General features: G+C 41.0%; 1 protein-coding gene across 1 annotated transcript; it reads right to left on the bottom strand.

Annotated features, from left to right (window-relative positions):
- Positions 1 to 1277: 1277 nt before the first annotated feature.
- Positions 1278 to 2506, bottom strand: LOC112638649 (protein Ycf2-like). Its single transcript, XM_025410727.1, has 4 exons — positions 2437 to 2506; positions 1912 to 2298; positions 1540 to 1614; positions 1278 to 1465 (listed from the first exon to the last, which is right to left on the bottom strand). The coding sequence occupies exons 1-4, from the start codon at positions 2504 to 2506 to the stop codon at positions 1278 to 1280; spliced, it is 720 nt and encodes a 239-aa protein (XP_025266512.1).
- Between the last annotated feature and the right edge of the window lie 9138 nt (positions 2507 to 11644).

Below are 11644 nucleotides of genomic sequence, written 5' to 3'. Positions count from 1 at the left end.
AATGTATGTAAATGTAAATATATATAAATGTAAATATCTGTATATAAATATTAGTTTATAAATTTAAATATTGATATATGTATAAATATTAGAAGCAAAACTTTATTAATTATAAACATTATTATAAACATTATATATAAAATTTTTATTTGATATTAAATATAAAATATATATTTGAATGAAACAAAAACAGATTTAAATAATAGAATTAAAACTATAAATTGAACAACAAAATCTAACATAGTTTTTTATTGATCACTCTATTTTTACAATCAAAAACTTAACATGTTTTTGACTGGAAAAATATGATGATCGGTAAGGCTTAATTTCCTTTTTTAAATATTGCATAAGTTAGATTCATTATTTGTTGAACGGCATCTAACTGAGTTTCTCGATTCATCTGTCTCAACCTAGATCTAATAACTGATAAGGTAGAATCAATTTCATCGGATTTGGGTGGTGTTGGTATTACAAATGGAGTTGGTGATTAACAAAGCGAATCAGCAATTCTTTCAAGTCCACTGGACTGCTGTCCTGAACTCTTCTTTCTTTTAATTGGCACACCTGCAATTTATTAGTTTATTATTATTGTTATTAATGTAATTAGAGCACATTCAGATCTCGACAGAAAACAGAAAAGCAATAGCCAATCAGATTTTATGGTAAAAACTTTCTGTTGTACTGCTTACTATCTGCGTAAATTATGATTGGCTATAGCTTTCCTGTTTTCTGCTTTTTTTGTCGAGGTCTGAATACACTTCTGCAGAAACTACTTGACATAAAACATTTCGACAGATATTAATGTAGGTCAAGTACCTGATGCTTTTGATTCTGATTGATCATTGTCATCAAATGGATCATTATTTATTGATTCATTAATACTTAAAGAATCATCATCATATCAATATTGGAAGCTTTTCCCCTAAAAATATAAATATAAATTAATAAACAGTTTAAAAGCGCACATAATGAAAATATTTAATTTTTACTTTTTGACAAGGCATAAGTCGCGTAGAAACTCCATGGAATCATAATGATGTCATTTTTTTGTAGGGGGAGGTCTTGCTGATTCACTAGGATGATTTTCAGAATGAATTATTCGTCGATAGGCGTCATGTAAGTTTTTAAATTTTTTTTGGCTTCTTCTCTGCTAAGTTTACCTGTAAGAGAAATTTTTCTCTACTGTAAGTATTTCAACTGCGAATATTCTTAATGTCTTTTTTACCTCCCAATATTTCAGATACTTCATCCCACCGTTTTTTTGTCAATCGTTGGCTTCATTGTTCTACTGAAACAGTAAAATCCCAGAGGGGTCTTTTTTCTTGAACAGATAAAATTAATAATTCCTCATCGTCATAATTTAATGTACATTTGCTTCTTCGATTTGCTTCTTTTTTATTGCGAGATCTATTTTCATTTTTCGCTTGTGTTTCTCTATTTACTGGCGAGAGTATTTTAATAGTTCCTAAAATCAATTTCATTAGATAGAAAATGCAAAATCTCTGCAACGTTCAGGATTTTAATCAAACTTTTATTTACCTGGAATGTTCTCACGAACAAGCAATACAATTTCTTCGTTGTTGACCAGGCTGCGTCGAATAATCTTATTGTCGTCTACAAATAATAGTATAAATTTAGAATACTATTCTTTTTGTGGCGTCTCTGACGCTCGCCACATCGAGCGCGGTCTCAGGAAGCGCTGACCGGCGTAATGAAGTTGGCGCAATCTCAATTATAATTAATGCCGCTGAAAGGCGCGACAGATTAAGATAATTTTCTCGCTATTGAAAAACATTGGAAAGTATAAGAAGTATATAAGAAGATGCGATCGACGACTTTTCACCCTTCTTGTAACCTCGCAGAAATAGCTTCTAGCTACTCAGCGAATAATTTTTTGCTCTTTTTAAAAACCCTTGCGGTCTACCTTATCACCGAAACCTTCCAGATCTTCGGGATCCTCGAGATCTTCCTGATCACCGAGACCTTCCAGATCCTCGGAATCCTCGAGATCTTCCTGATCACCGAGACCTTCCAGATCCTCGGAATTCTCGAGATCTTCCTGATCACCGAGACCTTCCAGATCCTCGGAATCCTCGAGATCTTCCTGATCACCGAGACCTTCCAGATCCTCGGAATCCTCGAGATCTTCCTGATCACCGAGACCTTCCAGATCCTCGGAATCCTCGAAATCTTCCTGATCACCGAGACCTTCCAGATCCTCGGAATCCTCGAGATCTTCCTGATCACCGAGACCTTCCAAATCCTCGAAATTCTCGAGATCTTCCTGATCATCGAGACCTTCAGAACCTCGAGATCTTCCTCATCTTCGAGACCTTCCAGATCTTCGGATCTTCGAGATCTTCCTATCAGTTCCAAATGACAACAGATCCATGGAAGATTATTCAATTTCTTCCCTGGAGACTGATCCCTATAGACCTTTCTGAGAGGACATTTTCCCCGATTCCTGCAACGCCCCGTTCCTCTCCGCCAAGAACACCTCGTTCATCGAACAGACGATCAAGAGGAACCCAGACTGAACCCTACAATAGCAGAGGAGAAAGACTAGGAAAATTAAAAATAACTAAGTCTTTGCCAAGATTAACTTGGCGACCAAAAATTGTAAAAACTAAGAAATGAAATAAAATTTTTATTGACAAAAATTCTACACTTTTCAATGATAAAATATAAAAATTAAGTGTATATATACAAATATTATACCTGTTATTGGATAGAAATAAAAATTCTCATCAATGAAGAATCGGGTATATCCTTCCATACAAACATGAGTCGGAATATTATTTTAGTCAATAATCATTTCACATATGCCACAAGTATGTACAGTTATCTAAAAATTCCATAAAATTACAATTTTAACCATATTTATTTATTTTCAGTTTGTTAACCTTGTAACGCACGGTTTTTCCCGTACCGCGAATTTCTGATTGCGGATAGCCGTCGGTTCCAGGTATAAGAATAAGATGCACGTGTGCTTAAATGATGCGTTTATTTGTATATGTAGGCGGTACAAATGTGTGTGTGTGTGTGTGTGTGTATGTGTTGCGACGCTTTTTCAATTCTAAATTTTGATTCTCGCGGGGGAGCGGAAGCGCCGTCAAAACACAAGGGTTTTATGTACTCGCGATCGGCGGGACAGGGATGGAGGTTGTCCGCGCGCGAGCCGCGGCGGAGCGAAGGCCGTCTCGTTACCTCAGAACTGGGCCCCAGGTACGGTCTCTCACGTACCAGTTTCACGAATTCTTCGAAAAACGCGAAAGAATACGACAGCCCGCTTCGCCACGGGCTGGCTAGCTCGCCTAACGGTAGAGGGGCGGGGTTTGCAAGAAAAAGTGAATTGATTGAGCGAGCTTACTAAATTAACAGACAAAGACGAACACAGAAATTACGGACGATCGCCAGTCAAATAAAGAACGCGAGATTTAATAAATAAGAAAATAACAGGTTTATTAAGAACGTAGATAATCAGAAAAGTGATTAACAAAAAGAAGTAAAAATCGCTACAGAATGAAAACAGAAATAACGTACTAGACATGAACGGACAATGATTCTCGAAACGCTCGAAAATCGCGCGATATTCTCGGTCGGTCTAACAAAGAACGTCTGTTACGGCGGCTTCCTAAAGTCGAAGCTCCGGAGAACAATAATTGATGTAACTGAATTTGATAATTCGAATTCTCAGTAACGGTCGTATCTTACGCGAGAGAGAGAGAGAGAGCGATCATACCGGCCTATAATTCACAGCTTCGACAGCCTCGCGGAGATCTTAATAATTAGCTGCGTATCTCGCAATTTCCTCCGAGCGTACTCGAAGTCGACAACCCAGAAATAACACGGCCGACTAGTTACGCAATAAGCGAAAACATATGAATTCCGCGAGGAGAGATCTCGCACACGATGGGCGGACGATGGCGAAGTTCGTTAGCCGGCGGCGGTCGGAGATTTTTCCGCCTTTTGCTGCGACGCTCGCAACTCAACTCTTTCTGGCAATCGGGGCGATGCGACAATGTCGTGTCACACCCCCGATACCTTCGACAGCGTGAGAAGTAATTAGCTTCTCGTCTTAAGACACTAAGGAAATAAGGAAGGCCGGGCGACAGTCCCGCACCGCGCCTCCTTCGACAGCCGCGATATTCGCCAGGGATTTCCTGATCTCAGATCTCAATACTTAGAATCGTGCGATACCCGCACACCGCGACAATTTCGAGGAATTACGTTCCTTCTTGCGAGACGAATAACTCACACGCACACAATAGACGCGACAATAATACTCAGGTTCGCGCCAGATTCACGAACGATTAAAATACACGAAGACTCATTAATCACGAATAATTACTTCCACAGACTCGCTCTGAGACATATTTCAGAGGTGCGAGACGCGGCTTCGACAACCAAACGACAGCCCGTACGAACTACGCATTTCTCGCGATTTACGACGCACGCGGTCGATACCCGATGGTCGGATGCTACGCGTATTACGCACCCTGATACCCGGAGAGAGACGAGAATTACCCTACGATACGCACTTCCGTCGCCAGTGTCCGCGCTTCCTCGGTCGCTTGTCTCCAGTCGCCCGAAATACACAAAATCGACCGACTCGGCAGAAGGCTCGAGCGGTCGCGATAAGCCGTAATGGCGACGGCGACAGAACGGCCGGCGAGCGGACACGATCACGCTCGCGGAGTACAGTAATTCGTGGGCAACCTCACCGACGGAGCTCCTCCTGCTGTGGGGATGATCCTCGGCCTCGTCCTCCAAGTTCTTGTCCGTCTCACGAGCTCACACCAAAAAATTAGTCCGCGACTGGTTTAGGCGAGTGGCTGCGACAGAGTGAGCCCTGGATCTCGCGATCCAGGGTCGATAGCGGGGTCGTTGGCCGCGCAGGGGGATGCGCGGACCCCCGGCCAATTAGCGGCCGACACGCGCGAGGTCCTGGCGCCTCGCGCGCCACGCGAGGCATTTTCGCGCCCCGCGCGAAATAGCGCCAAGCTTGAATGCCGTTGCGGGCCCTTATATGGCCCGGGTGCGGTCCTTCACGGACGTATCCTCCCCTGGAGGATGGCTGTCGCTACGGCTGTCGCTTCCGGCAATCGTGGGGAGGCGATGCGGCTCTCCCCTGCCCGGGTTCATGATGCAGGGCTCCCTGGGCCAGGATCCTCGGCTCTTATGAGTTTCCCTTCGGCTGTCGTCCTTAGCTGTCGCGGGGAGGCGATGCTGCTCTCCCCTGTTCTTCGGTGTTCGATGGTGAGGCGCCTCAAGCTGACGATGATACAAAATAATAAAAAAGGAATTAATACTACACGCAATTACACTAATTCGCTCGTCTCTCCGGGGAGCGCGATAGTTCTCTCTCTCTCTTGACCCTTGACGCGGCCACTCGGTCCGCGCCCCGTCAAGATTGCCGGGGCGGATGTACGCGACGTGACGGCCACGTCACAGTGTATATGTTTATAAGTGTGTGCTGATCTGAGCTGTGTTGATTTGGTCGTCGCGAGTGTTAAAGCGCGATAGATCGATAAATCGTTGTTCGCTCGGAGCGGCGGTGGTGAGGCGCGATATAAGTATAAACTATCTAATTACGGTAACAATAGTAGCAGTCGTGCCTCGGGTCTTGACTAACAGGCGAGGATATGGTCGCAATACCGGAGTATGTAAATTATAATTTCGGCTGGATGCAACCGTGCGGTTCCCGGTATTCGATGCGTTCGATAAATTTCTTGTCGTGCGCGTTTTTCGCGCGGGTTTATTGCGCTCGCTTACGGTTGTTTGAGTCAGTGGTTAAGCCCGGTGGGATGGCTCTTTAAATATTATTTGTTTCCGAAGGATATTAGGAGTAGGATGGCGTCGCGACGCTAGCAAGCGTCGGAGGCGGCTCGTGTTCCACCTCGGGATAGATGCGACGCCTGAAGTATATTCGGAGGCGATTTTGAAAGCACCGATATCAATCGGCGGAGGCAGCGTTCGCACTACCTTCTGGCCTTCTGTTTTCGCAGGATTCCTCTTTGTCTCGCAGCTTGCCTTCAGACTAGCTCGGTTAGGAGGATCGGAAGGATCTGATCTCAAGTGTCACCGGGAGCCCATTTTATACTGCTAATTACGGCACGCGCCGGCGTATTTGTTATTAACTCCCACCGGGCGACGGAAAAAATAACGGTATATTCGTCGCGGGGTTCTCATTCGGCGGCTCCCGGTGACGGTGTTCGGGATGCCGCGTGCGGTTCTCAATCGGCGGCTCCCGGCCGACGATGTTCTGTCGGACTTCCTACCCGGTTTTTGCTAAAGTCAAAAAAGTGGGCACACAGCCCTCTGCCTCTGCCCGACCGGTGGTCGTCGGGCGGCAGCTTCCGGCTGATGTTTGCCGGGAAACGATGCATTCTGGGGTGCATCGTTACAACCTTAAAATTATAATAAGCTGGATTTTTCTGAGTATGATACTACAATTATATTAATCCTGATATTTTTATTCTAATAAATATGTATTTAAAAAATCTTTATTTATTTATTATACTTACATCTTCCATGTTCAAATTAATTAGCACTAATTATTGCACGAGAACGATGTCGCTAAAAGTTGGGTTCAATCCAACTTTTCAGCAGCGTCGCTGGCGACAAGAAAGCAGTCAAAAGTGGAGGAAAATTCGGTCACGTGACCACTCATCGCTGCGACAAGCGACATCATGAAATTGTACCTTAAAGGTGAGAGGCTTGTTCCTGCGGTCTAGGCGAACGGACGAACTTGAGGCTTGTTCCTTATACTATGAAGCATTCAATTCCCTTCTTAAAGGAAATCTCGCACTATTTTTGAAAATCGCGAACACTGTATTTCGTGCGTGGCTTGTAACGAGGGAGTACGGCCAGTTCGGCCTGAGAAGACCGTATCTTGCGGAAAATTCGGCGCAATAGCGGTCCGCCATTTTGACTGCTACGTGTTAATCACGTGGCAAGATTAACATAAATTGGTGAATAATTTTATGTCTATACAAGACCCGGGGGGGGAACTATCCCTCCCTCAGTCAAATATCTTATCCTTCCCTTACATATCCTAACATTCCTCCTGTTAATAATGACGAAGAATGCCTTAACCAAATTGCCGCCTCTCTTCCTCCTATTTCTTATCACTCTGACGATGAAATGCTTTTTGAAACTAATAATAATAATAATATTTTGCAGTCTCCTCGGCCTCGACCGTCATCGCCTCGCCCCTTGTCGTCGCCTAATCCATCGTCGTTGCTGTTGTCCCGAGGGCCTTTGCCAGTGATGGTGGAGCCTCATGCGTTCCTCTGTGCAGATCGTGACAATAATAAAGCCAGTAAGAAACATAAGTCATCCGATATTATGGAGGAGATCTCCGCGGATGGCTTGAATAGTGCTATGCCAGGATCGAGCTTAGGTAAGCCCTTTCCTTCACCTAATAGAATTTCACCTATAAAGATTTTAGTAAATAATTCTATTTCATCCTCGGTTCAGTATGAGAAAACTTCTCGACGACCATTTGAAGTCATAATTTTGTCTTTAGAAACTCCTCTTTCTATGGATCCACTCGCAGTGGGTCGCTTCCTTTTTTTGACAGTTCAGAACAAGAGCATTTTGGAGATAAAGAAAATCGGATTTTCAAAGATCTTGGTGTATTTTAAAAATAGAGAGGAAACAAACAAAGTAGTTTCTAATCCGCTTCTTGTAACAAAAAAATTTAAGGCATACATTCCATCATACAGAATTGTGAGAAGAAGCATTATTCGTAATATTCCTCTCGATTTGACAAACGAAGAAATTAAACAGGGTATTGACTCAGAGATACCAGTGATTGACGTAAAAAGATTGGATAGGAAAAAATATCTATCTCGGGATCCTCCTTCTTCTCAAGAAGAAGAATCCAACAACCCAAAGGATAATTTCGTTCCTTCAAAAACAATTCTGCTCACTTTCCAAGCACAAGTTCTTCCGGAACGCATATCTTTGTATATGGTTAAATATTTAGTTGCTCCTTTTATTTCAAAGACTTCGTTATGTTTTTCCTGTTTCCGTTTTGGCCATCTTAAGGCTCAATGCAAAGGTCAACCACGCTGTTTGATCTGTGGAGAGAAAGCACATGCAAATAAACAAGAATGTCCTCGTAGAGACTCCCCTCTCTCTTGTATCAATTGTAAGGCTCCTCATAAACTTACTGATCCTAGCTGTTTGGAATATATTAATCAAAAAAAGATTCGTGGGTAATTATGCATAAAAGGGGCCCCCCCTCCGATTTCATTTTTAAATATGTTGTAGGGCAGGTCTTCCTGAGTAATTTTATATACAGGGTGAGTCATTTTAATCAATACACTCGAATATCTCGAAAACAGTACTCTTCAGAAAGAAATGTTTCAAACAAAAATTGTAGGGTGTGAAGGGGGACATAAGATGGTAGCATTGGTTTGACCTTGGAAAGTCATTTGAAGGTCACACAAAAGTCACCTTCAATTTCTTAAATTGAACCCACTATTTTTCATTACATATTCTTGTAGCTTATCTCGAGAGCTTTCCAAAACACTACAGACAAATGTTTTTTCATTAAGTACTTTTTGAGTTATAAGGCTTCAAAGTTTGCAGTACTTCGATATAAAATGCAAAATATCTCGTAAAATATTTAGTTTTCGGTAGCCTTACCCTAATACTTTTATGCACAGGATATGGACAAACTATTGGTGCAAAGAAACGTATGATTGTTTATAATAAAAATGTGTAATTTGCAATGCACTTTTTGTTATAAACAATCATGCGTTTTCTTTGTACCAATAGTTTTGTCTCATTATCCTGTGCATAAAAGTATTAGGGTAAGACTACCGAAAACTAAATATTTTACGAGAGATATTTTGCATTTTATATCGAAGTACTGCAAACTTTGAAGCCTTATAACTCAAAAAGTACTTAATGAAAAAACATTTGTCTGTAGTGTTTTGGAAAGCTCTCGAGATAAGCTACAAGAATATGTAATGAAAAATAGTGGGTTCAATTTAAGAAATTGAAGGTGACTTTTGTGTGACCTTCAAATGACTTTCCAAGGTCAAACCAATGCTACCATCTTATGTCCCCCTTCACACCCTACAATTTTTGTTTGAAACATTTCTTTCTGAAGAGTACTGTTTTCGAGATATTCGAGTGTATTGATTAAAATGACTCACCTTGTATATATATATATATATATATATATATATATATATACAAGGGTCGGACTCAAACATTTTTTGAGATATAAGGTGAAAAAGAATAAAAATAATTGTTCTGTTATATATATATATATATATATATATATATATATATATATATATATATACCCAGTCAGCAAAGTCTGTTCAAACAGGTTTTGTCAATTTCTGCTACAAATTTTTGTCGACAGTATGATGACAAATTGTATAAAAACTTTGTTATATCAAATAATGATAACAGAATGTCAGCAGAAATGTTACAAAACCTGCTGACATAATTTGATAACAGAAACTGAACAGAATTTGTTTAAAATTATCATAGCGCAGATTGGTGGCAGAAATTGAACAGGATCTGTGCAACGCAATTTGACAACAAATTGTCGGCAGAAATCGAGTAGGATCTGCGCACACAATCTCTGATAGCAGATTGATACGGCAGAAATGGAACAGGGTTTGCATGATTCGATAGTTCCTTCACTTACCGCTACGTGAGCTGTACTTTCTCGTAATTGAATTTCTGTCAGAAATATATAAAGTCGCGAATATGAATAAAAGACTAAAAATATAGTAATTATCATTTTAATTTCTATCACTTTAATTTCTGATATCTGATACAAGCAAATTAGAGTCAGAATATTAAACTAATTGGAATCAATATGATAAATGGAAAATTATTCATGTACTGCCTATTTGAGGCATAAAGCAAGAATTTAATTCTAAATAAATTACATCTCAAATTTTACAAGTTACATTTTATCATTTACTTTATTATTAATTTAATTAAATTGAATTAGTCCTTTGCTATATGAGATATAACTACGATATAACATATTACATATATGTCATTTTCTAATAAAATTCTAATTAATTTGCCGATAATATTGTTATTTAGCATCTGTAATAATTAATTTTGTTGCATTTATATAACATTAATAAAAGTAAGCGCAAATCTTGTAAAGTTTCTGCTGTCAATTTGCCATCGCAAATGCATGTGCAGATTCTGCTCGGTTTCTGCTGACAATCTAACATCAAATTGCACGCGCAGATCCTGCTCGATTTCTGCTATCAATCTGCTGTCGATTTATGCTGACAGATTCTGCTAGCAGAACCCAAGCTTAATGCGGACGCAGTTGATGCCAATCTGCCGCAATATTCTGTTTGAATCTGCTCGCATGTTGCTGGCAGACTGCTAACATTTTGCTTACTGGGTATATATATAAATAAATAAATATATATATATATATATATATATATATATATATATGAAATTACTCAGGAAGACCTGTCCTACAATATATTTAAAAATGAATCAAATCGGAGGAGGCCTCTTTTATTCGTAATTACCGATTCGTGAGATAGCGGCACATAAAAACATCCTCTTAAGAGAAGCAAATATTTATTTAAATGGAACGACATTTAGACCAACTACTTTGTTGACAGATAGCTATGTTGATTTCCCGCGATTGACTGCTTCGTCGGTGGCTTTCTCAGGTAGCCCTTTTTCTTCGACGGTCCCAGTGGGATCCTCCCCAGGAGGACCGCTCGGTGGCGCGGAGGATGGTCCTCCTCCTCCGTCTTTGTCTTCTGCGATTTCGTCGGAGACGTACGCCCAGGCCTCGGGTCATCCTGGCTTCTTGCGTTCTTCGCCGGGGAAGGATTCCGCTCTTGCGTCGGGATCCGGCGTGTTCCGCTCGTCGTCCTCGTCTTTGTCCTCTCGTCGTCGTCAGGATGGGGCACTTCTTTCGATTCCTAACGGGCGTTCCCACTCCTCATTTGAGATTTGAGATGGCTCTAGGCGCACGATGCGCTACGCCCTCGGGACCGGGTCTGGGAGTGGGCAGGGGGGAGCCCCCTTTGCCTTCTTATCGCCCTTCAGCATCCCCTTTTTCTGGGGACAAGTTTGCTGTCCGTCTAGATTCGCTTGTGGAGAAGTTTGCCCCGTTTTTGAGAATGTTCGGAATTTATAAAGAGATCTCGTTCTTGATTGATTGAGAATGTTCGAAATTTATAAAGAGATCTCGTTCTTTGACTGCTTTTCTGAGTACCGTGACTCGGAATGGAGAATCTCTGAGTAATAATATTGCCAATAAAAATGAATAACTCTCCTTTTAACTTTAATTATCCTTTGCGTATTTTGCAATGGAACTCTCAATCAGTAAGAAACAAAATTGATTCGGTAAAGATTTTATCAAAGGATTATGATATTTTGATCATTTCGGAAACATGGCTGTCAGCAGAGCCCCTCTTACCTGATTTTTTCGTTTTTCGCAGGGACTCGGTTTCTTTGAATTCTAGAGGTCTCCTATTAGCCATCCGCAGGAATATTCCCTACAGTCTTCTGGAAAACTCCATTTTTCCTGTAAATGATTTAGAATTTCAATCTGTGCAAATCCATTGTAAAAATTTCGATCTTACCATCTTCTCAATTTACAGACACTCGCAGCTTT

Source organism: Camponotus floridanus, unplaced genomic scaffold, assembly GCF_003227725.1.
Source record: "Camponotus floridanus strain SB8 unplaced genomic scaffold, Cflo_v7.5 scaffold34, whole genome shotgun sequence".
Lineage (NCBI taxonomy): Eukaryota > Metazoa > Arthropoda > Insecta > Hymenoptera > Formicidae > Camponotus > Camponotus floridanus.
Note: the sequence above shows the minus strand (reverse complement) of the source record. Positions and strands in the feature narration are given on the sequence as shown.

Bases quoted from the DNA above. Each gene is read 5' to 3' on its own strand.
- LOC112638649 (XM_025410727.1), bottom strand. From the start codon at position 2,506: ATGAACGAGGTGTTCTTGGCGGAGAGGAACGGGGCGTTGCAGGAATCG. The intron at 1,615-1,911 runs GTTTTTAAAAAG...TATTATTTGTAG, and splicing joins TGATAAGGTAGACCGCAAGG to ACGACAATAAGATTATTCGA. The intron at 1,466-1,539 runs GTAAATAAAAGT...AATTGATTTTAG, and splicing joins TGTTCGTGAGAACATTCCAG to GAACTATTAAAATACTCTCG.